General features: G+C 49.8%; 2 protein-coding genes across 10 annotated transcripts in view; one reads left to right on the top strand and one right to left on the bottom strand.

The window, feature by feature from the left end:
* Positions 1-26,349, bottom strand: part of LOC137378417 (uncharacterized) — a 576,275-nt gene that overhangs the window by 33,649 nt on the left and 516,277 nt on the right. For 2 of the 9 annotated variants that reach the window (XM_068048741.1, XM_068048743.1), the window contains exon 2: positions 2,420-2,787. In XM_068048741.1, the coding sequence (XP_067904842.1) occupies positions 2,420-2,693 (274 nt within the window). In that variant the 5' untranslated portion in view covers positions 2,694-2,787. Of the gene's footprint in view, positions 1-2,419; positions 2,788-14,694; positions 14,715-14,859; positions 14,946-15,354; positions 15,797-26,349 lie in introns of those variants that run through there. The other 7 variants (XM_068048738.1, XM_068048736.1, XM_068048737.1 and 4 more) reach the window with 7 other exon arrangements.
* Positions 15,551-26,349, top strand: part of osgn1 (oxidative stress induced growth inhibitor 1) — a 98,461-nt gene continuing 87,662 nt past the window's right edge. Inside the window, 1 exon segment of the mRNA XM_068048735.1 lies at positions 15,551-15,841. Coding sequence (XP_067904836.1) covers positions 15,835-15,841 — 7 coding nt within the window. The 5' untranslated portion in view covers positions 15,551-15,834.

The following is a 26,349-nucleotide window of genomic DNA, read 5'->3' as shown; positions in this document are numbered from 1 at the left end:
GGGTAAAGTAACCACTCTGTTAATTCTGTTCACGAGCTGCAGAGATGCTGGATACATTAGTCGTAACCCTAGACTATTTAGTACATTCTGGAAAAGTCCTAGTAGATCGGAAAACCACAAGTGTTAACACCTTTATTCAAGAAAGGGGGAGGACAGAAAGCAGGAAACTTGTCGGCCAGTTAGCCTCACATCTGTCATTGGGAAAATGCTCGAATAAATTAAAGTAGTAGCAGGACATTTAGGAAATCATAATGCAATCAGGCAGAGTCTGGTTTTGTGAAAGGGAAATTGCATTTGACAAATTTATTAGCGTTCTTGGAGAACGTAACAAGAAGGGGGATAACAGGGAACCAGTAGATGAATTGTATTTGAATTTCCAAAAGGCATTCGATAAGGTGCCACATAAAAGGTTACTACACAAGATACGAGAAAGCTGGGGAATGGCACTCAGAGAACTGTTTTTTTGGAGCACTGGTGCAGACACAATGGGCCAAATGGCTTCCTTCTGTGCTGAACAATTCTTTGATTCTGTGAAGAGGTCATGGTGTTGGGGGTAATATATTAGCATGGTTAGAGGACTGGCTAACTAACAGGAAACCGACAGGAGGCATAAATGGGGCATTTTCAGGTTGGCAAACTGTAACTGGTAGTGTGCCAGAAGGATCAGTCCTGGGACCTCAACTATTTATAATCTATATTAATGACTTGGATGAAGGGACCGAGTGTATTGTAGCCAAATTTAATGATACAAAGATAGGTAGAAAAGCAAGTTTGACGAGGACACAAGAGTCTGCAAAGGGATACAGATAGGTTGTGAGTCGGCAAAAATTTGGCAGGTGGAGTATAATGTGGGAAAATGTGAAGCTGTCCACTTTGGCAGGAAGAATAGAAAAGCAGAGTATTTTTTACATGGAGAGAGACTGCAGAATGCTGTGGTACAGGAGTCACAAAGTTAGCACGTAGGTACAGCAAGTAAGTGGCGCAGTGGTTAGCACCACAGCCTCACAGCTCCAGCAACCCGGGTTCAATTCTGGGTACTGCCTGTGCGGAGTTTGCAAGTTCTCCCTGTGACCGTGTGGGTTTTCTCCGGGTGCTCCGGTTTCCTCCCACATGCCAAAAGACTTGCAGGTTGATAGGTAAATTGGCCATTATAAATTGCCCCTAGTATAGGTAGGGGAATTGAGGGAAGGTGGGGATGTGAGAAGATAATGGGATTAATGTATAAATGGGTGGTTGATGGTCGGCACAGACTCGGTGGTCCGAAGGGCCTGTTTCAGCGCTGTATCTCCAAATAAAAAATAAATAAAATTAGGAAGGTAAATGGAATGTTGGCCTTTATGGCAAGGGGAATGGAACGTAAAAGTAGGGAAGTCTTGCTACAACTGTACAGGCATTGGTGAGACTGCACCTAGAGTACCGTGTAAAGTTTTAGTCTTATTTGAGGGATATACTTGCATAGGAGGCAGTTCAGAAAAAGTTCACTAGGCTGATTCCTGGGATGAGGAGTTTGTCTTATGAGGAAAGATTGAGCAAGTTTGGCCTATACTCATTGGAGTTTGGAAGAGAGAGGTGATGTTATTGAAACATATAAGATTCTGAAGGGGCTTGACAGGGTGGATGCTGAGAGGATGTTACCCCTCTTGGGGGAATCTAGAACTAGGGGACACAGTTTCAGAATAAAGGGTCTCCCTTTTCAGATGGAGATGAGGAGGAAGAGCTTCTTGCAGGGTCGTTAATCTTTGGAATTCTCTTCCCCAGACAGCAGTGGAGGCTGGGTCATTGAATATATTCAAGGCTGAGTTAGACAGATTTTTGACCGACAAGGGAGTCAAGGGTTATGGGGGGCAGGCAGGAAAGTGGAGTTGAAGCCATAATCAGATCAGCCATGATCTTACAGAATGGCGGAGCAGGCTTGAGGGGCCGAATGGCCTACTCCAGCTATTTGTTATGTTCTTAGTTAACACAGTCAGTCACCTTAAATTTACATTCGCTGTTTCAGTGATGTGATTAACCTGTCCATTTATACTAAACAAGTTAACGATTATTAAACCCCACACACTGATGCACCAGAGTTTCACACGGTCAATGATTGGATGTTTGCTGCTCATCATATTCCAGAGGCCCTGCTCACACACCCAGTGCAGTAACTCACCTCCCCCAAACATCAATGAATGCTCGACACCTGAATATCATGTGAGAGGCAGCACAGGTTTGGCTGTGATTCTTCCCCAGCTGACATTCATCAAGAATTACCAATCACCAACGATCCTTGGGGCAAGTTCCAGAGAGTTGCTGGGGCTCACAGTGAACCTATCACCCACTAAAAGTGGGCATCTTCTGGGAAAGGGGGGGGAATTGGAATTTGGGAGAAAGTGGGGGGAATCTGGGAGCTACAACAAAGCTCCTGAAAGGTTCTTACCTGCAACACTTCGTGACATTAAATATTCCACCAGAGGGGCATCATGCTTCCGCAGCTTGGTTTGAACACACTTGTCTACAACAGCAGAGGAAATGTCAAATCCCAGAGCCTGTAGAACATTGACAACTGCAGTCGCACCACATGCACTCGATCCAATCTGCAGAGTCTGCTTCTGCACAGCCTCCGCCAGACTCCAGATCATCACCGAGTTGTTTTTCTCATCCTGTGTTGACTTCTCTGAGCTCAGATCACCACATAGGCCATTCAAATCCATTGTCCACACAAACCTCGTGTTTCACAGAAAACTGCCAGGGGTAGCATGAAATCCCAATCTGAGCGATGGCTTCTCCTCTGGGTGTAACAAAACCCTACAATGCATGAAAAAAAAGACAAACTCATTGCTTTTCTGAGATTGGGGTCAAGACACATTGATGGAACAGTGGAGAGGGAGCTTTACTCCGTATCTGACCCCCCATTTTTTTTTGTTGTTTTTTTTTCTTTTTTTTTGCACCTGTCCTGGGAGTGTTTGATGGGGACAGTGGAGAGGGAGCTTTACTCTGTATCTAACCCTGTACTGTACCTGTCCTGGGAGTGTTTGATGGGGACAGTGTAGAGGGAGCTTTACTCTGTATCTAACCCTGTACTGTACCTGTCCTGGGAGTGTTTGATGGGGACAGTGTAGAGGGAGCTTTACTCTGTATCTAACCCTGTACTGTACCTGTCCTGGGAGTGTTTGATGGGGACAGTGTAGAGGGAGCTTTACTCTGTATCGAACCCTGTTTTTTCTTTTTTTTTTGTAGAGGGAGCTTTACTCTGTATCTAACCCCCGTTTTTTTTTAGAGGGAGCTTTACTCTGTATCTAACCCCCGTTTTTTTTAATATATTTTTTATGTCGAGGGGCCCTTTATTCCTCAGGCCCCCATTATATATTTTTTATATGTCGAGGGGGCCTTTATTCCTCAGGCCCCCTTTATATACATACTTATATTTTTAAAATAACTTTATTAAAACCAGATAAATAAACAAAAAACTCAAATTAAAATGCCATTCTCGGCGTCGACAATGCACTCCAGTCCCTGCGGTGCCCACCGGTCGCGGAAGGCCTCAAGCGGACCGTCAGACACCGCATGCTCCTTTTCCAGGGACACCCGGGCGCGAACGTAACCGCGGAAGAGGGGCGGGCAATCGGGGAGGACGGACCCCCCGACGGCCCGCAACCTGGACCTGTTAATTGCCACCTTGGCCAGGCCCAGGAGCAGACCGACGAGGAGATCCTCCTCTCGGCCCAAGCCCCTCCGCACTGGGTGCCCAAAGATCAGGAGCGTGGGACTGAAGTGCAGCCAGAATTTGAGGAGCAGCCCCTTCAGATACTCAAATAGGGGCTGCAACCTCGCACACTCCGTATAAATGTGGAACACGGACTCATCCAGGCCGCAGAAAGTACAGGTGGCCTGGGAGTCCGTGAACCTACTTAAAAGCCTATTGCACGGGACTGCTCTGTGCAGCACCCTCCACCCCAGGTCCCCGATGTAAAGGGGGAAGACTCCCGCGTAGAGAGACCTCCATCAGGGTTTCCCCTCGCCGCCAGATGGCAACGCGGACCGCCAAGGCGTGTCCGGCCGGCTGACGAGGGCGAGGAAGTGGAGAGTGTGCAGGAGCAGCCCGTACAGGAAACCCCTCCGTGCCGATTGGAATGGCACGGAGGACATTTCCGAGAGGCGGCTCGGGTTGTGTGGGACCGGCTCCCGAGGAGGGTTTCGGGGCCTGGGTCCGATGAGCAGTTCCGGCCGAGCGGGGGTCAGCTCGGCCGGGATCGCTCCGCACTCCCGAGCCCCCTCGCCACCCGCAGTGAGGGACGTCCCAGGGGTTTCGGCTATTCCTCCGCCCGCCGGACCGTCCCCGGAGTCGGCCACCCGGACAGCCAAGGCGCTCTCCTCCGCCGGCGGGGCAGCACCCTGACTGGAGGCGACCATGTTCCAGACTCGGAATAGATCCCGGTAAAAGACAGGCAACTCCCTCAGAGAGGCGCGGCTAACGGACTCCACCGGGAGCTGCGTGTCGTCTTGAAGGCAGTGACACTGGCGGAAAAAATACGTCGCCAGCGCACACCATCTGGGAGGACGCTCGACGTACAGGTATCTCTGCAGGGTCCGAAGGCGGAGAGTCGCAGCCTGGGTGCGGATGCACACCAGCGACTGACCGCCCTCCTCGATCGGGAGACTCAGGACCGCGGCAGAGACCCAGTGTTTCCTCTTGCCCCAGAAGAAATCGATGAGTTTCTTCTGGATCTTGGTGGCAAATACAGGGGGCGGGGCCAAAGTGACCAACCGGTACCACAGCATGGAGGCCACCAGTTGGTTTATGACCAACGCTCAGCCCCTGTAGGAAAGCACTCGGAGCAGTCCTGTCCAGCGCCCCAGCCGAGCGGTGACTTTCGCCTCCAACTCCTGCCAGTTTGCCGGCCAGGCTTCCTCAGCGGGGCTAAGGTGGACTCCCAGATAGAGGAGGTGCGTGGTGCTCCACGCAAAAGGTGTCATCTCCTCCGGCAGGGAGTCCACCCGCCACTGACCAACCAGGAGTCCGGAACATTTCTCCCAATTGATCCTCGCGGAGGACGCGGCAGAAAAGGTCTGCTGGCAGTCGCGCATCCTCCGCAAGTCAACGGGATCTGTGATTGCGAGGAGCACGTCGTCGGCGTAAGCCGAGAGGACGACCCGCATGGCCAACTCGCGCAGAGCCAATCCCGTCAACCTCCTGCGAAGCAGGCACAGGAAGGGCTCCACACAGATGGTATACAATTGGCCGGACATGGGGCACCCCTGACGCACTCCTCTCCCAAATCGAAGGGGCGTCGTCAAGGACCCGTTAACTTTGACTAGACACTCTGCGGCGGCGTATAAAAGTCGGACCCGGGCCATGAAATGCGGCCCGAGTCCGAAAGCGCGCAGAGTCCCGAAAAGATAATCGTGATCCACCCTGTCGAACGCATTCTCCTGATCGAGGGAGAGAAAGGCAACTGACTGACCAGTCCTCTGGGAAAGATGGATCAGGTCCCGGACCAGGTGGATGTTGTCCTGGATGGACCGGCCCAGGACCGTGTTGGACTGGTCGGGGTGGATCATGTGGGCCAGCACGGAGCCCAGGCGGGTAGACATAGCCCGGGCAAAGATCTTATAATCCGTGCTGAGGAGGGAGACCGGGCGCCAGTTTTTAAGCAGGCGGAGATCGCCCCTCTTCGGCAGCAGGACGATGACCGCCCTGCGCCACGAGAGGGGCATCTCCCCGGTCGCAAGGCTTTCCCCCAGGACCCGCGCGTAATCGTCCCCCAGGACATCCCAGAACGCCCTGAGGAACTCCACGGTCAACCCATCCAGCCCTGGGGATTTGCCCCTCGAGAGCTGGTGGAGGGTGCCGGTCAGCTCCGCCAACGTGAGCAGAGCCTCCAATCCTTCGGCGCCCTCCGGGCTGACCTGCAGCAAGTCCTCCCACAAAACTCTGCGCGCATCCTCACTGGATGGATCCGGAGAGAACAACGCACTGTAATAAGTCCGGACCAGGAGGCCCATTCCCTCCGGATCCGTGATGGAGGATCCGTCGTCGGCCAGCAGCTCGGTGAGCTGCTTACGGACCCCCCGCCATTTTTCTAGCGAGTAGAAGAAGGGTGAGGCGCGGTCCAAATCTTCCAGGATCTGGATCCGCGACCTCACGTACGCGCCTCGGAACCCTATGAGCTGCAGGTCCCTCAGCGCGCCCTTCTTCGTTTTGTACGCCTGCCACGGCATGACCGAGGCGGGACTCCAAGTCGAGCACCTCCCTCTCAAGGCGCCCGATCTCGGCTTCCCGCCTCTTGGTCGACCCCTTCGCGTACTCCTGACAGAAGACGCGGATGTGAGTCTTGCCCACATCCCACCATAGCCTCAAGGAGGGGAAGCCCCCCTGCTTCCTTCTCCAGTCGGCCCAGAATCGACAGAACGATTCCCAAAATCGCTCGTCCTCCAGCAGCCGGTTGTCAAAGTGCCAGTATGCGGACCCCGCCCACGTGCGGAGCGGAGTGAACTCCGCCCACACCAGGCGGTGGTCCGAGCACGGCACCAGCCGCATGGAGGCCGCCGACACGCGGGAGACGTACGCCTGCGAAAAGTACAGGCGGTCGATTCGCGACCCTCCTCCTCCAGACCTCCACCAAGTTAAGGGAGCTGATCAGTCCCCTCAACTTCTCAACCGACGCTTGGCCGCACTGGGGACCGGAACGATCCCCCACCTCAAGGGTGCAGTTAAAATCCCCCCCGAGAATGATGCACTCGCCGCTATCAATGGAGCTCAAGAGAGCGGACACTTCTTCAAAGAAGCGCGCTTGCAACGCGCCGGGCCTGGGCGCATACACGTTCACAAAGCGGAGCGGCACGCTACCCAGGCGAACGGCGAGGTGGAGCAAGCGGCCCGGCACTAGCTCCTTGACCCCCAAGATCTCCAGCTGAAAAGTCGGGGCCAACAAGATAGCCACCCCACTAGAAATAGGGGTGAGGTGACTCATGTAGACCTCACCCTGCCACTCCAGGAGCCAGGTGGCTTTGTCTCCCGGAACGGTGTGGGTTTCCTGCAGAAAGCTCACCGCGTATCTCCCTTCCCTAAGGACTGAGAGATTGTGAAATCTGCGGTGAGACCCCCTGCTGCCGTTGATGTTGAGGCTGGCTATGGTTATCTTCATGTCAAAGGTACTTAAAACCCGTCACCAACACCTCACTGTGAGGAGGGAGTGGAAGTGCACCTGGCCTTCCACTCCCCCAGCAACCCATTGAGGAACACATTAAAACGGCGCCTCTCAACCAGTTTCACGCCCGCGCGCTTGCCCGCTTTCTTAAGGGTGGCACGGACGGACTGGATGATCAGCGCCAGATTCGACCAACGGCTGAGGGCCAGCTGAACTTTATTGCAGCAACCCCTGCAAACTGCGAGGAAATCCCAGAGTTCCAACGTGGGGATGAGAGGAGATTCGGTGGGAGGCACGAGGGACTCCACCACCTCACTGGCGATGGAATCAAGGTCATCCTCCGTGCCCCACAACGAAACCCCATCCTCCTCCGGGTTGTCACCGCCAGCGGCCGACACATCCACCACACACTGTGGGGCGGACGTCCCGGCCGCGCCAATTGGTCCTGCCTCCGTCACGATCCCACCCCCAGGATCGATGGCGGAGGAGTCCTCTCTGGGTTCTACTGTGAAACTGGAGCCTGTGGGCGCCAGCAGTTCAGGACCCCCCTCCACCTCCGTCCCCAGGCCAATGAGTGGTCCAGGGGAGACAGAAGTTCCCAACTCCGGAAATCCAGCCGGAGCCGAGACCGGAGGCGAAGAGAGGAGGCCATCTCCCGCTCCGCCAGCACCCACAGGCCCAGCAGATGGGGCAGCATTCTCGGTTATAACCGGGTCAGGTGTCTCCAGGTTGGTGGTGGACTCTGGCTGGGAGGGCCGACCCTCTGGGGCCTCACCCTCCCCTTCACTCAGGGCACCCGACCCAGTAGCAGTGGCAGAATGGGCGGCGTCCCCAGGCTCCCCCACCACAAGCAGGGCCCCACTTACTCCTTCAAGAGGGGCTTCAAGTACCAGGGCCTTCCCCTCCCCTCCATCCTGAGGAATAGGGTGCTCCTGCCTGGACTTTGTAGCCTTGGTGGTGGCAGTAGGGGAAACCTGGGGACCCGAAACAGGAGACAGCTCCCCTCCAACAGATGGGCCCTGCGCATCAGGGCCCCTCGTTACCTCTGTGGAGGGGTGCCTTCTCCTCTTTTTCGCACTAGGCGCAGAGGCTCAGAGACCTCCATGTCATCAGAGGCCTCCGCACTCTCTTTTTTCTTATTCACCCTGGGCCTGAGCCCAGCCCTGGGGCAAGTTGACTCCCCGGGAACGGGCTTTTCGCTGAGTTCAGACTCGGGTTGTGTTACGGTGTCCAGGGGACGCGCCTCTCGATGTTTATTTCTCCTCCACGCCTTCCTTCCACTTGGACAGTCACCCCCCCCTCCCTGCCGGAGGCCGTGAAAACCACAGCCTCCGGTACCGACTGAATGGTATCTGGTAGAGGTGTGGGGGGCGGGGGGGGGGGGGGGGGGGGTGGGAGGAGGTGCAGCGGCGCCACCCTGGGCCGCCGAGTTGGAGTTGGCAGCCGGGAGGTTGGGGCAATTCTTACGAACATGCCCCACCCCTTTACAGACATGGCACCGCAGCCCATCCAAGGTCCAGAAGACGCGGTAGGCCGTCCCCTGGAACTCTACATTAAAGTGGCCCTCGGTCACCTCCTCCCGCGCCAGCTGCATGAATAACTGTCGGCGGAAGGAGTACACATGTCGGAGGCTGTTCTCCCGAAGACCGAGCGGGACTGGGGTGAGCCCTGTCTTTACCTCCCCCAGATGGTGCAGGTGGGGAAGGAGGAGCTCACCAGGAATGAAGGGTGGGACATTGGATAGAATGAGCCTTTGCGCAGTGGACTCCAGGGGGTCCACTGGCAGAAAGGTCCCGCCCACGGTGAGCCCCTTGCTCAGAGCCAGGGACACCGCCCGCTCGGTCCTCAGGAATAACACTGCCTTCCCATACATTTTAGAGGCTGCAACAATGGCCGAAGGGCCGACAACCTCGGCCATTGCTTTCACACATGCCTCTATAGTCATGTTCGGGTGGACGTAGCTCTTGACTCCATGCTTCGATGTTAATAAAGCAAACAGTGACGGGGCAACAGGTGCAGCTGCAGCAGCATATGAACGGGAATGCCCGCCACCGAAGAGGGGCTTGCCATGGGGTCGCAGAGCTACGCCCACCCCCAAGAAACAAAGCACACGACAGTTTTCTCTTTAACACAAGCAATATGATGGGGGAGGTGGGGATGGGAGTAGAGGAGGATAGGGTTGAAAAGGACAAGGAGAGGAGAGGATAGGTGGCCGAGTGATGGAAGAGAGAGAACAGCTGCGAGGATGTTACAGTTCACGGTGGTTGGAGCACCTTCCTGCAGAGTCTACAGTTCAATCTTCCAGTTAGGGGAGGGCTCTTCGCCCGGGTCGGCTAGAGCCGCCCGGTTCTCTCCCTTTTCTGTTGTTGTATAAAGATAGTCTTCAGCCGGGCAGCTCCAGCCGTCCCGAGCCACACAGTTGGGGGTGGGGAGGGAGCCCCTTTTGTGCAGGATGGCAGATAAACACAAGACCAAATACAAGGGCTCCCTATAGAATTTGGCAGCCCCACCCCTGGATCCTCCGGTGCCTTCTCCCTCCCCCAACAGTCCAAACAACCAACAGTTCTCTGGTGCTCCAACACCCACCTCTCCAAAATGACTTGCAGGTCTTCTTAATCCTTGAAAAAGTGCAACAGTTCCTCAGTAAATGCAGCTGTCTCCATGCTACAGTCACCTCTTTGCAGTTATTCCACTCTCCTCTCTCCAGTTGCTGCAGCACAGGTGCAGCTGCTTCCCCTGATTGCTGGCAGGAAGTGCTCCAAATTGCCCAGCCAATCCCAGTACTGTCCCTGTCCTGGGAGTGTTTGATGGGACAGTGTAGAGGGAGCTTTACTCTGTATCTAACCCCGTGTTGTACCTGTACTGGGAGTGTTTGATGGGACAGTGTAGAGGGAGCTTTACTCTGTATCTAACCCCGTGTTGTACCTGTCCTGGGAGTGTTTGATGTGGACAGTGTAGAGGGAGCTTTACTCTGTATCTAACCCCGTGCTGTACCTGTCCTGGGAGTGTTTGATGTGGACAGTGTAGAGGGAGCTTTACTCTGTATCTAACCCCGTGCTGTACCTGTACTGGGAGTGTTTGATGGGACAGTGTAGAGGGAGCTTTACTCTGTATCTAACCCCGTGCTGTACCTGTCCTGGGAGTGTTTGATGTGGACAGTGTAGAGGGAGCTTTACTCTGTATCTAACCCCGTGCTGTACCTGTACTGGGAGTGTTTGATGGGGACAGTGTAGAGGGAGCTTTACTCTGTATCTAACCCCGTGCTGTACCTGTACTGGGAGTGTTTGATGGGCACAGTGTAGAGGGAGCTTTACTCTGTATCTAACCCTGTCCTGGGAGTGTTTGATGGGGACAGTGTAGAGGGAGCTTTACTCTGTATCTAACCCCGTGCTGTACCTGTCCTGGGAGTGTTTGATGTGGACAGTGTAGAGGGAGCTTTACTCTGTATCTAACCCCGTGTTGTACCTGTACTGGGAGTGTTTGATGGGGACAGTGTAGAGGGAGCTTTACTCTGTATCTAACCCCGTGCTGTACCTGTCCTGGGAGTGTTTGATGTGGACAGTGTAGAGGGAGCTTTACTCTGTATCTAACCCCGTGTTGTACCTGTACTGGGAGTGTTTGATGGGGACAGTGTAGAGGGAGCTTTACTCTGTATCTAACCCCCGTACTGTACCTGTCCTGGGAGTGTTTGATGGGGACAGTGTAGAGGGAGCTTTACTCTGTATCTAACCCCGTGCTGTACGAAAACCTTGTACGGGCACAAATTCCCAAAAAGATTAAAAAGGGAAGGATGCTGCCTTTATAGAACATGATTCACATTATCAGAATGTCAGCCTATTGACTACTTCAATTACCATTTTGTTTATTTAATTGACCAGGATCTTCGTGATGCCATTATCACCTCGTACAAAAACAAAGGAGAAAAATCAGACTGCTCCAACTACCGTGGGATCACCCTCCTTTCTATTGCTGGGAAGATCCTGGCTAGAATATTTCTGAACAGGCTTGTGCCTACCGTTGTGGAAGAAAACCTCCCAGAGAGTCAGTGTGGTTTCAGAGCAAACAGAGGCATCACAGACAAGGTATTTGCACTCAGACAATTACAAGAAAAGTGTCGTGAGCAAATCAAAGGCCTGTACATCACTTTCAAAGACCTCACCAAGGAATTCGACACTGTGAGCAGAGATGGACTTTGGAAAATCCTTGAAAAACTTGGATGCCCCCCCAGGTTCCTGACCATGGTGAAGCAGTTTCATGAAAATCAGGAAGGACAAGTCAAGCAAACAGCGACCTCTCGAATCCCTTCTGTAGCTCCAATGTCGTGAAGCAGGGATGTGTGCTGGATCCGACCTTATTCACCATCTTTTTCAGCATGATGCTGCAGCAGGCAATGGAAGACTTTAAGGAGAGACTTTACTAAGCTTACAGACTGATGGAGGCCTTTTCAACCTCAGGCGTCTTCAGACTCACACAAAGACACAAAAAAACTCATCCGTGAACTTCTTTTCACCGATGACTGTGCTCTCCTGGCCCACAGTCAGTCAGACCTGCAACTTATAATGACACGTTTTTCCCAGGCGGCACAACTCTTCGAACTAAAAATCAGTTTAAAGAAAATTGAAGTCCTGCATCAGCCTGCACCCCAAGAAGAATATAGACCAACCAAGCATCGTCATCGAGGGAACCGAGCTGAATGCCGTCAAGCAATTTACTTATTTGGGGAACGTCATCTCATTTGAGGCCACCATAGACAAGGAAGTGGACAATAGGCTTTCAAAAGCAAACAGTACATTCGGCAAACTGTACAAACAAGTGTGGAGCAACCGCAGCCTCAGAGCACAGACCAAACTCAAAGTGTACAGAGCCATAGTCCTCACCACTCTTCTGTAAGGTGCCGAGTCATGGGTCCTATACTGTCATCATGTACGCCTTCTAGAGCGCTTCCATCAGCGCTGCCTCCGCAGCATCCTTAAGATCCACTGGCAGGACCGCATCACAAACATTGAAGTCCTGGAAACAGCCAACATCACCAGCATCGAGGCCATCCTCCTGCAAGGCAACTGTGTTGGGCGGGTCATGTTGCCCGGATGGGCGACAGTCACCTGCCCAAGATTGTGTTGTATGGAGAGCTGACCATGGGTAAAAGGAACAGAGGGACCCCATGCAAACGTTTCAAGGACTCTCTGAAGAATTCCCTCTCTGTGTGCCACATCGACCATCGCCAGTGGGAAACGCAGGCCACAGATCGTGATGCCTGGAGATGCTACATCAGGAGGTATACAGACACTTTTGAGACTGAGCGAAGAACTAGCATGACAGAGAAACGGAGAAGGAGGATAGATCCAATTGCCCCCAGTGGCACCTTCACTTGTACCCACTGTGGGAGAATCTGCCGGCGGGCAGCAGGCCTGCAACTGCTGACTACAACCTTCCCAAATTCTTCGTCTGCTCAGAAATACCAAGAGACTATTTTAAACATAATGAATATTCTTTGCACACAGCAAGTTCTCAAAAACAGTAATGTGATAATGACCAGAGAACCTGTTTAATAAAATGATTGAATAGTACATCACACAATGAGGCCTTTCAAGTCCGAGCAGGCTCTTTCAAAACAGCAATCCAGTTACCCCACTCCCCTGCTCTGTCCCCCATATACCTGCATTTTTTTCTCCAAATATTTATCCAATTCCCCTTTTGAAAGCCACAATTAAACTACCTCCACCACACTCTCAGACAGTGCATTCCAGATCCTAAACACTCACTGAACCTGCCTCCACCACACTCTCAGATAGTGCATTTCAGATCCGAAACACTCACTGAACCTGCCTCCACCACACTCTCAGACAGTGCATTCCAGATCCTAAACACTCACTGAACCTGCCTCCACCACACTCTCAGACAGTGCATTCCAGATCCTAAACACTCACTGAACCTGCCTCCACCACACTGTCAGACAGTGCATTCCAGATCCTAAACACTCACTGAACCTGCCTCCACCACACTCTCAGACAGAGCATTCCAGATCCTAAACACTCACTGAACCTGCCTCCACAACACTCTCAGACAGTGCATTTCAGATCCTAAACACTCACTGAACCTGCTCCACCACACTCTCAGACAGTGCATTCCAGATCCTAAACACTCACTGAACCTGCCTCCACCACACTCTCAGACAGTGCATTTCAGATCCTAAACACTCACTGAACCGGCCTCCACCACACTCTCAGGCAGTGCATTCCAGATCCTAAACACTCACTGAACCTGCCTCCACCACACTCTCAGGCAGTGCATTCCAGATCCTAAACATTCACTGAACCTGCCTCCACCACACTCTCATACAGTGCATTCCAGATCCTAAACACTCACTGAACCTGCCTCCACCGCACTCTCAGGCAGTGCATTCCAGATCCTAAACACTCACTGAACATGCCTCCACCACAATCTCAGGCAGTGCATTCCAGATCCTAAACACTCATTGAATCTGCCTCCACCACACTCTCAGATAGTGCATTCCAGATCCTAAACACTCACTGAACATGCCTCCACCACACTCTCAGACAGTGCATTCCAGATCCTAAACACTCACTGAACCTGCCTCCACCGCACTCTCATACAGTGCATTCCAGATCCTAAACACTCACTGAAACTGCCTCCACCACACTCTCAGACAGTGCATTCCAGATCCTAAACACTCACTGAACCTGCCTCCACCACACTCTCAGACAGTGCATTCCAGATCCTAAACACTCACTGAACCTGCCTCCACCACACTCTCAGACAGTGCATTCCAGATCCTAAACACTCACTGAACCTGCCTCCACCACACTCTCAGACAGTGCATTCCAGATCCTAAACACTCACTGAACCTGCCTCCACCACACTCTCAGACAGTGCATTCCAGATCCTAAACACTCACTGCATAAAAAAAATTTCCCCTCGTCACCATTACTTCTTTTGCCAATTACTTGAAAATCGGTGTCCTCTGGTTCACAAGCCTTCAGCAGCTGAAAACAGATTCTCCTTATTTACTCTACCTAAATCCCTCATCATTTTCAACACCTAAACCAAATCTTAATCTTTCCTTCACCAAGTGGAACAACCCCAGCTTCTCCAACCTGTCGAAGTAACAGAAGATCCTCATCCCTGAAACCATTCTCCTGAATCTTTTCTGCACCTTCTCCAATGCCTTCACATCCTTCCTAAAGTGAAACGCACAGAACTAGTCACAATACTCCAGTTGAGACTGAACTGGTGTTTTATACAAGTTTATCATAACCTCCTCATTCTTGTGCTTGATGTCCTCATTTATAAATGCCAGGATTCCGTGTGCTTTATTAACCACTTCCTCAACCTGCCGCCTGGCAACCTTCAATGATCAGCCCACGAACACCCCCCATAAATAGTGGACAAATATTATCCAGGACCCCGAAACGCCTCACTTTAACATAAAAACAGAAAGATTGACCCTCCGACAGTGCAGCACTCCCTCAGTACTGACCCTCCAACAGTGCAGCACTCCCTCAGTACTGCCCCTCCGACAGTGCAGCACTCCCTCAGTACTGACCCTCCGACAGTGCAGCACTCCCTCAGTACTGCCCCTCCGACAGTGCGGCTCTCCCTCAGTACTGCCCCTCCGACAGTGCAGCACTCCCTCAGTACTGACCCTCCGACAGTGCTGCACTCCCTCAGTACTGACCCTCCGACAGTGCGGCACTCCCTCAGTGCTGACCCTCCGACAGTGCGGCACTCCCTCAGTACTGACACTCCGACAGTGCGGCACTCCCTCAGTACTGACCCTCCGACAGTGCTGCACTCCCTCAGTACTGACCCTCCGACAGTGCGGCACTCCCTCAGTACTGACCCTCCGACAGTGCTGCACTCCCTCAGTACTGACCCTCCGACAGTGCGGCACTCCCTCAGTACTGACCCTCCGACAGTGCGGCACTCCCTCAGTACTGACCCTCCGACAGTGCGGCACTCCCTCAGTACTGACCCTCCGACAGTGCGGCACTCCCTCAGTACTGACCCTCCGACAGTGCAGCACTCCCTCAGTACTGACCCTCCCACAGTGCAGCACTCCCTCAGTACTGACCCTCCGACAGTGCAGCACTCCCTCAGTACTGACCCTCCGACAGTGCGGCACTCCCTCAGTACTGACTCTCCGACAGTGCAGCACTCCCTCAGTACTGCCCCTCCGACAGTGCTGCACTCCCTCAGTACTGACCCTCCGACAGTGCAGCACTCCCTCAGTACTGACACTCCGACAGTGCGGCACTCCCTCAGTACTGACCCTCCGACAGTGCGGCACTCCCTCAGTACTGACCCTCCGGCCACCGGCCTCTCTCACTGACCGGAAGTCCCGATCTCCAGCGAGTTTGGGCCCCGCCCCCCGCTGCTGATTGGTTCAGCGGTGAAAGCACGTGACGCCTAGGCCGCGAAGCCTGGAGCTGGATTTGAGTGCGGTCACTGAGTCTGTGACTCCGCTTTCCTCCCGCTCTCGATATCCCTTCATTCGCTAAGAGCAATAATCAGTCCATTTCAGCGTTAAATCTCCTCAGCGATGGAAGATGCCCATTCGAATGGGCTCGTTCTGTGCTTCCCGCTCCCGGATTGCTGATGGACTCGGAGTTGGGGACCGGCCTCATGAGGCTGTTCATGCTGGGCAACACCCCCACCTCCTGCCTCCCAGCGGTACTGCAACTATATGCAAGGTTAGAGACACTGAACACAGGAGACTGCTGCACTTTCTCTTTCTTCTGCTATTACCTGATTGTATTAATTGCTGATGCTTCATTGTCAGGAGATTTGACCCAGGGTTCGGAAACAAAAGTTATAATTTCCTCTGGAAAAGACCCAAATGTTGTGCTTTGCAGAGAGAGGCTGGTTGGTATGGGGGTTCCGCACTGCTTTCCCCCTTTATGCACCACTATCCTCCTCCCTACCCTAAACATTGCATTTCACCAGTTTACCATGCTGCAAGCCTAAACCACCCTCGCTGCTGGGGCCATTCATTATTTTGATGGTAAATGTCCAGAGGTTATAACAGAATTGTTTCAGCGCTGAAGGAGGCCATTTGGCCCTTCATGTCTGCACCAGCTCTCCGAATGCGCAATTCACTGAGTGTCATTCCCCCGCCTTCTCCCTGTAACCCTGCACATGCTTCCTTTTCATAGAACAGTCGAATTCCCTTTTGAATGCTTCCATGGGTGCGTAGTATACAACAACAATTTGCATTAATACAGTGCCTTTCACGTAGTTAAACCTTCCAAGGCACTTCACAGGAGCATTATCAAACAAAACTAAATTTAAGGAGCATCGTAAAGAAGGCGGAGAAGTTCAGGGAGAGAATTCTTTTGAATGAGTTGAGGCTCTGCCTTTCAGGCAGTGAGTTCCAGACCATCACCACCCTCTGGGTGAAAAAGTTTTTCCTCATCTCCCCTCTAATCTTTCTACCAATCACTTTAAATCTATGCCCCTCGTCACTGACCTCTCTGCTAAGGTGAATAGACCCTTCACCTCCACTCTATCCAGGCCCCTCAAAATTTTGTACATTTCAATCAGATCTCCCCTCAGCCTTCTCTGTTCCAAGGAGAACAACCCCAGCCTATCCAATCTTTCCTTATAGCTGCATTTCTCCAGTCCCAGCAACATCCTTGTAAATCTCCTCTGTACCCTCTCTAGTGCAATTACATCCTTTCTGTAATGAGGTGACCAGAACTGTACACAGTACTCCAGTTGTGGCTTAACCAATGAGTTATGCAGTTCCAGCATAACCTCCCTGCTCTTGTGTTCTATATTTCGGATAATAAAGGAAAGAATTCCATATGCCTTTTTAACCACCTTATCGACCTGTCCTGCTACCTTCAGGGATCTGTGGACATTCACTCCAAGGTCCCTTACTTCCTCTACACTTCTCAGTATTTTTAATCGTGTATTCCTTTGCCTTGTTTGATCTCCCCAAATGCATCACCTCACACTTCTCCAGGTTGAATTCCATTTGCCACTTTTCTGCCCATCTGCCAGACCATCAATATCTTCCTGCAGCCTACAACTATCCTCCTCGCTATCGACCACACGGTCAATCTTTGTGTCATCTACAAACTTCTTGATCATGCCCCTGACATTTACGTCCAAATCATTAATATACACCACAAAAAGCAGGGGACCCAGTACAGAGCCCTGTGGAATGCCACTGGAAACAGCTCTCCAGTCGCTAAAACATGGTTCAACAATTACCCTGTGTTTCCTGCCACTCAGTAATTTTGTATCCACCTTGCTGCATTTTCCTGGATCCCATGGGATTTTAGTTTTTTAACAGTCTGCATGTGGGATCTTGTCAAAAGCCTTGCTAAAATCCATATAGACCACATCAACTACACTGCCCTCATCTATCTTCCTTGTTACTTCTTCAATAAATTCGATCAAGTTGTCAAACAAGATCTTCCCTGAACAAATCCATGCTGACTATCCTTGATTAACCTGTGCCTTTCTAAGTGACAGTTTATCCTATCTCTCAGAATAGATTCCAATAATTTGCCTATTACTAAGTTTAGACTGACTGGCCTGTAATTATTCAGTCTATCCCTTGCTCCCTTTTTAAACAGAGGTACAACATTAGTAGTTCTCCAATCCTCCAGCACCACACCTGTATCCAATGAGGACTGGAAAATGATGGTCAGACCTTCCACTATTTCCTCTCTTACTTCTTTTAACAGCCTGGGATACATTTCATTTGGCCCTGGTGATTTATCAATCATCAATTGTCGTAAAAACCCATCTGGTTCACTAATGCCCTTTAGGGAAGGAAATCCGCTGTCCTTACCTGGTCTGGCCTACATGTGATTCCAGATCCACAGCAATGTGGTTGACTCTTAACTGCCCTCTGAAATGGCCTAGCAAGCCACTCCATTCAAGGCAATTAGGGATGGGCAATAAATGCTGGCCTGGCAGGCGATGCCCTCGTCCCATGAAAGTATAAAAGAAAAAGGAGGTTACAGAGACAGGGAGGGGGTGTTGTTTAAAAACAAGGATAAGAAATACAGCAAGACCTGGACAATATCCAGGCTTGGGCTGATAAGTGGCAATTAACATTCGCGCCACACAAGTGCCAGGCAATGCCCATCTCCAACAAGAGAGAATCTAACCATCTCCCCTTGACATTCAATGGCATTACCATCGCTGAATCCCCCACTATCAACATCCTGGGGGGTTACCATTGACCAGAAACTGAAATGGACCAGTCACATAAATACCGTGGCTACAAGAGCAGGTCAGAGGCTGGGAATTCCGCAGCGACTAACTCACCTCCTGACTCCCCTAAGCCTGTCCATCATCTACAAGGCACAAGTCAGGAGTGTGATGGAATACTCTCCACTTGCCTGGATGGGTGCAGCTCCAACAACACTCAAGAAGCTCGACACCACGCAGGACAAAGCAGCCCGCTTGATTGGCACCCCATCTACAAACATTCACTCCCTCCACCACCGACGCACAGTGGCAGCAGTGTGTACCATCTACAAGATGCACTGCAGCAATGCACCAAGGCTCCTTAGACAGCACCTTCCAAACCCACGACCTCTACCAACTAGAAGGACAAGGGTAGCAAATGCATGGGAACATCACGACCTACAAGTTCCCCTCCAAGTCACACACCATCCTGACTTGGAACTATATCGCCGTTCCTTCACTGTCACTGGGTCAAAATCATGGAACTCCCTTCCTTATCAGCACTGTGGGTGTACCTGCACCACATGGACTGCAGCAGTTCAAGAAGATGGCTCGCCACCACCTTCTCGAGGGCAATTAGGGTGGGCAATAAATGCTGGCCTAGCCAGTGATGCCCACATCCATGCATGAATAAATGATCTCATAGTAAATGATCCTCTAAGGCAAGAGTGATCATAACATGATAAAATTTCACATTCAGTATGAGTTTGAGAAATTTAGTCTCTTAAATAAAGGCAATTACAAGGGTATGAAGACGGAGTTAGCTAAAGTGGACTGGGAAAATAGGTTAAATGCTAAGACAGTAGAGAAACAGTGGCAGACATTTAAGGAGATATTTCATAACTCTCAACAAAGATATATTTCATTAAGAAAGAAAGACTCTACCAGAAGGACGCACCATCTGTGGCTAACTAAGGAAGTTAAGGATGGTATCAACGTGAAAGAAAAGGCATACAATGCTGCAAAGATTAGTGGCGGGCCAGAAGACAGGGAAAATTTGAGAAACCAGCAAAGGATGGCTTCAAAAACAGGGAGAAATTACTGTATGAGAGTAAACTTGCAAGAAATATAAAAACAGACAGGAAAATCTTCTACAAATATATAAAAAGGAAGAAAGTAGCTAAAGTTAGCACTGGTCCCTTAGATGATGAGACTAGGGAATTAATAATGGGAAACAAGGAAATGGCAGAGACTTTGAACAAGTATTTTGTGTCTGTATTCACAGTAGAAGACACAAGAATAGTAGAAAATCAGGAGGCAAAAGGAAGGGAGGAACTTAAAACAATCACTATCACTAGAGAAAAAGTACTAGGAAAACTGACAAGTTCCCTGGACCTGATGGCCTGCATCCTAGGGTCTTAAAAGAAGTGGCTGCAAGGATAGTAGATGCAATGGTTGTAATCTTCCAAAATTCCCTAAATTCTGGAAAGGTCCCAGCTGACTGGAAAACAGCAAATGTAATACTTCTATTCAGGAAAGGAGTGAAACAGAAAGCAAGAATCTATAGGCCAGTTAGCCTAACATCTGTCATTGGGAAAATGCTGGAGTAAATGATTAAGGAAATAGTAGCAGGACATTAAGAAAATCATAATGCAGTCAGGCAGAATCAACATGGTTTTATGAAAGGGAAATCATGTTTGACAAATTTATTCGAGTTCTTTGAGGATGTAATAAGCAGGATGGATAAACAGGAACCAATAGATGTTATGTATTTGGATTTCCAAAGGGCATTTGATAAGGGGCCACATAAAAGGTTACTGCACAAGATAAGAGCTCATGGTTTGGGGGATAATACATTAGCATGGATAGAGGATTGTCTAACAGGAAACAGAGAGTCAGGATAAATGGGCCATTTTCAGGTTGTCAAACTGTGACTAGTGGAGTACCACAGGGATCTGTGCTGGGGCATCAACTATTTACGATCTATATTAACAACTTGGATGAAGGGACCGAGTGTATTGTAGCCAAATTTGCTGATGATGCAAGGTTAGGTAAGAGCAATTTGTGAGGCAATGTTGAAAGAGGAGGTAAGTCAGACACTAGACAGGTTTAAAATTGATTAATAGGAAGTATTGGATAGGCTGTCTGTGCTTAAAGTGGATAAAGCACCAGGACCAGATGAGATGCATCCAACGATCACTGAGAGAAATAAGGGTAGAAATCGCAGAGGCACTGGCCATAATTTTTCAGTCTTCCTTAGACTCAGGGGTGGTGCCAGAGGACTGGAGAATTGCAAACGTTACACCTTTGTTCAAAAAAGGATGTAAAGATAAGCCCAACAACTACAGGCCAGTCAGTTTAACTTCAGTGGTGGGAAAACTTCTAGAAAAAAAATTTCAATCTGGGCAAATGCGAGGTGATGCATTTTGGAAGATCCAATTCAAGAGTGAACTGTACAATAAATGGAAAAGTCCTGGGGAAAATTGATGTACAGAGAGATTTGGGTGTTCAGGTCCATTGTTCCTGAAGGTGGCACCGCAGGTCAATAGAGTGGTCAAGAAGGCATACGGCATGCTTTCCTTCATCGGACGGGGTATTGAGTACAAGAGTTGGCAGGTCATGTTACAGTTGTATAAGACTTTGGTTCGGCCACATTTGGAATACTGCCGACAGTTCTGGTCGCCACATTACCAAAAGGATGTAGATGCTTTGGAGAGGGTGCAGAGGAGGTTAACCAGGATGTTGCCTGGTATGGAGGGCGCTAGCTATGAAGAGAGGTTGAGTAGATTAGGATTATTTTCATTAGAAAGACGGAGGTTTAGGGGGGACCTGATTGAGGTGTACAAAATCATGAGAGGTATAGACAGGGTGGATAGCAAGAAGCTTTTTCCCAGAGTGGGGGATTCAATTACTAGGGGCCACGAGTTCAAAGTGAGAGGGGAAAAGTTTAGGGGGGATATGCGTGGAAAGTTCTTTACGCAGAGGGTGGTGGGTGCCTGGAACGCGTTGCCAGCAGAGGTGGTAGACGCGGGCACGATAGCGTCTTTTAAGATGTATCTAGACAGATACATGAATGGGCAGGAAGCAAAGAGATACAGACCCTTAGAAAATAGGCGACATGTTTAGATAGAGGATCTGGATCGGCGCAGGCTTGGAGGGCCGAAGGGCCTGTTCCTGTGCTGTAATTTTCTTTGTTCTTTCTTTGTTCTAATATTAGAATACAGAGAGACGGCAGAATTCTTCGGTACAGAGGAACCTGGGTGTCCTTGTACATGAATCACAAAAAGTTAGAATGCAGGTACAGCGAGTAATTAGGAAAGGCAAATGGAATGTTGGCCTTTGTTGCAAAGAGGATGGTGTATAAAAGTGGGGAAGTCTTGCTATAACTGTCCAGAGCATTGGTGAGACCGCATCTAGAGTACTGCGTCCAGTTTTGTTCTCCTTATTTACGGGGTGACAAACTAGCATTGGAGGCAGTTCAGAGAAGATTCACCAGGCTGATTCCTGGGATGAAGGGGTTGTCTTATGTGGAAAGATTGAGCAGGTTGGGCCTATACTCAATGGAGTTTAGAAGAATGAGAGGTGATCTTATTGAAACATGTAAGATTCTGAGGGGGCTTGACAGGGTAGATGCTGGGAGGATGTTTCCCCTTGTGGGGGAATCTGAAACTTGGGCACATAGTTTAAAAATAAGGGGGCTCCCTTTGAAGACATAAGGAGGAATTTCTTCTCTCAGAGGCTCGTTAATCTTTGGAATTCTCTTCCCCATAGAGCATTGGAGGCTGGGTCATTGAATATACTTCAGGCTGAGTTAGACAGATTTTTGATCCATAAGAAAGTCAAGGGTTATGGTGGGGGGGGGGGGGGGCGGTGGGGGCGGGGGGAGGTAGTGGGAAAGTGGTGTTGAGACCACAATCAGATAAGCCATGGTCTTATTGAATGGCGGAGCAGGCTTGATGGGCTGAATGGCCTACTCCTGCTCCTAATTCGTATATTCTTAATGAAAAAAACTAAATTTGTACATAGGCTTGATACACTCGGACTTTTGTGTTCTGTGTCAGTGCGCCATTTTCCCACACTCTCTTGGCCAGTCTGGACATAGCAGTGGAAGCCTTTCCCATGCGCTTGTTGATTTCTGCATCGAGAGACAGGTTACTGGTGATAGTTGAGCCTAGGTAGGTGAACTCTTGAACCACTTCCAGAGCGTGGTCGCCAATATTGATGTATGGAGCATCTCTGACGTCCTGCCCCATGATGTTCATTTTCTTGAAGCTGATGGTTAGGCCAAATCAATGTATGTAATCTATAATCACGATGATTGGACCGTGTCCAGCTGGGATGGGCTGAATAACTGTTTGAAACTGGATAAGTATTGATGATTTTCCTTTGTTCGGTGGAGAGGAATCTGGATTGCCCAGTGACCTGCTCCCCGCCGGCGTAATCCAATAAACTGTTTGATGTTTGGAGCAGACCCGAGTTTCGAATGATTTTTTCAGATTCATTCCCGCTAACAGAATCATGGAACGTTTATGACACAGAAAGAGGCCACTTGGCCCATCGTGTCTGTGCCGGCTGAAAAACGAACCACCAAGTCTAATCCCACCTTCTAACACTTGGTCCATAGTCCTGCAGGTTACGGCACTTGAGGTGCATATTGTCATGGTCCTGTAGTTTTTTTTCGGAATATGCGGTTTGCCTTTAAGACTTGCAAAGAATCAGTATTGCTTTTCGCACCAGCAAGCCGCAGGAGTTATAGGAAGGTGCATTTTCGTTGCCTTAGAAACAGCCATTTGGAGACTGCGATTCAAAGGGTGCATTCTCATTACCAGATATAGCCACTGGGATTGAGTCTCATGCAATACATTTGTTACAATTCAGTTTTGAACTGGCTTTGAGTTGAAGACAGTTTGTTTCAACAGAACACAGACAGAGGACATGGACAGCTGTGGTGTTCAGACACCTGAAAAAGAGCTCTCAACCATTTAAACTGAAGGAATAGGATTTTGGTCTGTTTTATTACTATCTTTCAAAATTCTAAGAAAAAGTCAAGCCAAAACAGAGATCTCTGGTAATTTAAATTGAAGAAAGGGAAGTTAGACTGTGACAATCTTTTATCCCTCAAAAGCTCTAAAGTCAGCTTGATTCCATTGTAAGTGTTTGCAGGTCGTTAATTGTTGAAATTCGCTGGAGAATATCAATGCGAAGAGGATAACCAGGGAAAGAATAGGACCCATTAGGGACCAAGGGGGAAATCTGTGGGTGGAGGCAGAGGACATTGGTAGGGTGTTGAATGAATACTTCACATCTGTCTTCACCCAAGAGAATGAGGATGTAGATATGGAACTCAGAGAGAGAGACTGTGAGGTTCTTGAGTAAATTGTCATAGGGAGTGACAAGGTATTGGAGGTTTTGGCAGGCTTAAAAGTGGACAAATCTCCAGGTCCGATTTGTGTCCCAGGATGCTGTGGGAGGCGAGGGTGGAGATTGCAGGGTCTCTGACCCTAATTTTTAATTCCTGTCTGGCCTCTGGGGAGGTGCCAGAGGACTGGAGAACAGCTAATGTGGTTCCACTATTTAAGAAAGGTTGCAGAGATAAGCCAGGGAACTACAGACCAGTGAGTCTCATGTCAGTGGTAGGGAAACTATTGGAGAAAATTCTGAAGGAGAGAATCTACCTCCACTTGGAGAGGCAAAATTTGATTAGGAACAGTCAGCATGGCTTTGTCAGAGGGAGGTCATGCCTAACAAATTTGATTGAATTTTTTGAGCATGTGACCAGGTGTGTAGATGAGGGTAGTGCAGTTGATGTAGTTTACATGGATTTCAGCAAAGCCTTTGACAAAGTCCCACATGGGAAACTTATCAAGAAAGCAAATGCACATGGGATACAGGGTAACCTGATAAGGTGGATTCAAAATTGGCTTAGCTGTAGGAGACAGAGAGTGATAACAGACGGTTGTTTTAGTGACTGGAAGCCAGTATCCAGTGGCGTACCACAGGGATCTGTGCTGGGTCCCCTATTGTTTATCATTTATATAAACGACATAGATGACTATGTGGGGGGTAGGATCAGTAAGTTCGCGGATGACACAAAGATTGACCGAGTGCTTAACAGTGAGGTTGAGTGTCTTGGGTTACAGGAAGATATAGACGGGATGGTCAAATGGGCAGAAAAGTGGCAGATGGAATTTAACGCTGAAAAGTGTGAGGTGATACACTTTGGAAGGAGTAATGTAACACGAAAGTATTCAATGAGTGGCCTGACACTGGGAAGTTCCAAGGAACAAAGGGACCTTGGCTTGTTTGTCCATAGATCTCTGAAGGCAGAAGGGCAGGTTAATAGGGTGGTGAAAAAGACATATGGAACACTTGCCTTTATCAATCGAGGCATAGATTACAAAAGCAGGGAGGTCATGTTGGAGTTGTATAGAACTTTGGTAAGGCCACAGCTGGAGTACTGTGTGCAATTCTGGTCGCCACATTATAGAACATAGAACATTACAGCGCAGTACAGGCCCTTCGGCCCTCGATGTTGCGCCGACCTGTGAAACCATCTGACCTACACTATTCCATTTTCATCCATATGTCTATCCAATGACCACTTAAATGCCCTTAAAGTTGGCGAGTCTACTACTGTTGCAGGCAGGGCGTTCCACGCCCCTACTACTCTCTGAGTAAAGAAACTACCTCTGACATCTGTCCTATATCTATCACCCCTCAACGTAAAGCTATGTCCCCTCGTGTTTGCCATCACCATCCGAGGAAAAAGACTCTCACTATCCACCCTATCTAACCCTCTGATTATCTTATATGTCTCTATTAAGTCACCTCTCCTCCTCCTTCTCTCTAACGAAAACAACCTCAAGTCCCTCAGCCTTTCCTCGTAAGACCTTCCCTCCATACCAGGCAACATCCTAGTAAATCTCCTCTGCACCCTTTCCAAAGCTTCCACATCCTTCCTATAATGCGGTGACCAGAACTGCACGCAATACTCCAGGTGCGGCCGCACCAGAGTTTTGTACAGCTGCAGCATGACCTCGTGGCTCCAAAACTCGATCCCCCTACTAATAAAAGCTAACACACCATATGCCTTCTTAACAGCCCTATTAACCTGGGTGGCAACCTTCAGGGATTTATGCACCTGGACACCAAGATCTCTCTGCTCATCTACACTACCAAGAATCTTCCCATTAGCCCAGTACTCTGCATTGCTGTTACTCCTTCCAAAGTGAATCACCTCACACTTTTCCGCATTAAACTCCATTTGCCATCTCTCAGCCCAGCTCTGCAGCCTGTCTATGTCCCTCTGTACCCTACAACATCCTTCGGCACTATCCACAACTCCACCGACTTTTGTGTCATCCGCAAATTTACTAACCCACCCTTCTACACCCTCATCCAGGTCATTTATAAAAATGACAAACAGCAGTGGCCCCAAAACAGATCCTTGCGGTACACCACTAGTAACTAAACTCCAGGATGAACATTTGCCATCAACGACCACCCTCTGTCTTCTTTCAGCTAGCCAATTTCTGATCCAAAGCACTAAATCACCTTCAATCCCATACTTCCGTATTTTCTGCAATAGCCTACCGTGGGGAACCTTATCAAACGCCTTACTGAAATCCATATACACCACATCCACGGCTTTACCCTCATCCACCTGTTTGGGCACCTTCTCAAAAAACTCAATAAGGTTTATGAGGCACGACCTACCCTTCACAAAACCGTGCTGACTATCGCTAATGAACTTATTCTTTTCAAGATGATTATAAATCCTATCTCTTATAACCTTTTCCAACATTTTACCCACAACCGAAGTAAGGCTCACAGGTCTATAATTACCAGGGCTGTCTCTACTCCCCTTCTTGAACAAGGGGACAACATTTGCTATCCCCCAGTCTTCCAGCACTATTCCTGTCGACAATGACGACATAAAGATCAAGGACAAAGGCTCTGCAATCTCCTCCCTGGCTTCCCAGAGAATCCTAGGATAAATCCCATCTGGCCCAGGGGACTTATCTATTTTCACACTTTCCAAAATTGCTAACAC

This window comes from Heterodontus francisci, chromosome 16 (genome assembly GCF_036365525.1).
Source record: "Heterodontus francisci isolate sHetFra1 chromosome 16, sHetFra1.hap1, whole genome shotgun sequence".
Lineage (NCBI taxonomy): Eukaryota > Metazoa > Chordata > Chondrichthyes > Heterodontiformes > Heterodontidae > Heterodontus > Heterodontus francisci.
This window is presented reverse-complemented; position numbering and strand designations above follow the sequence as displayed.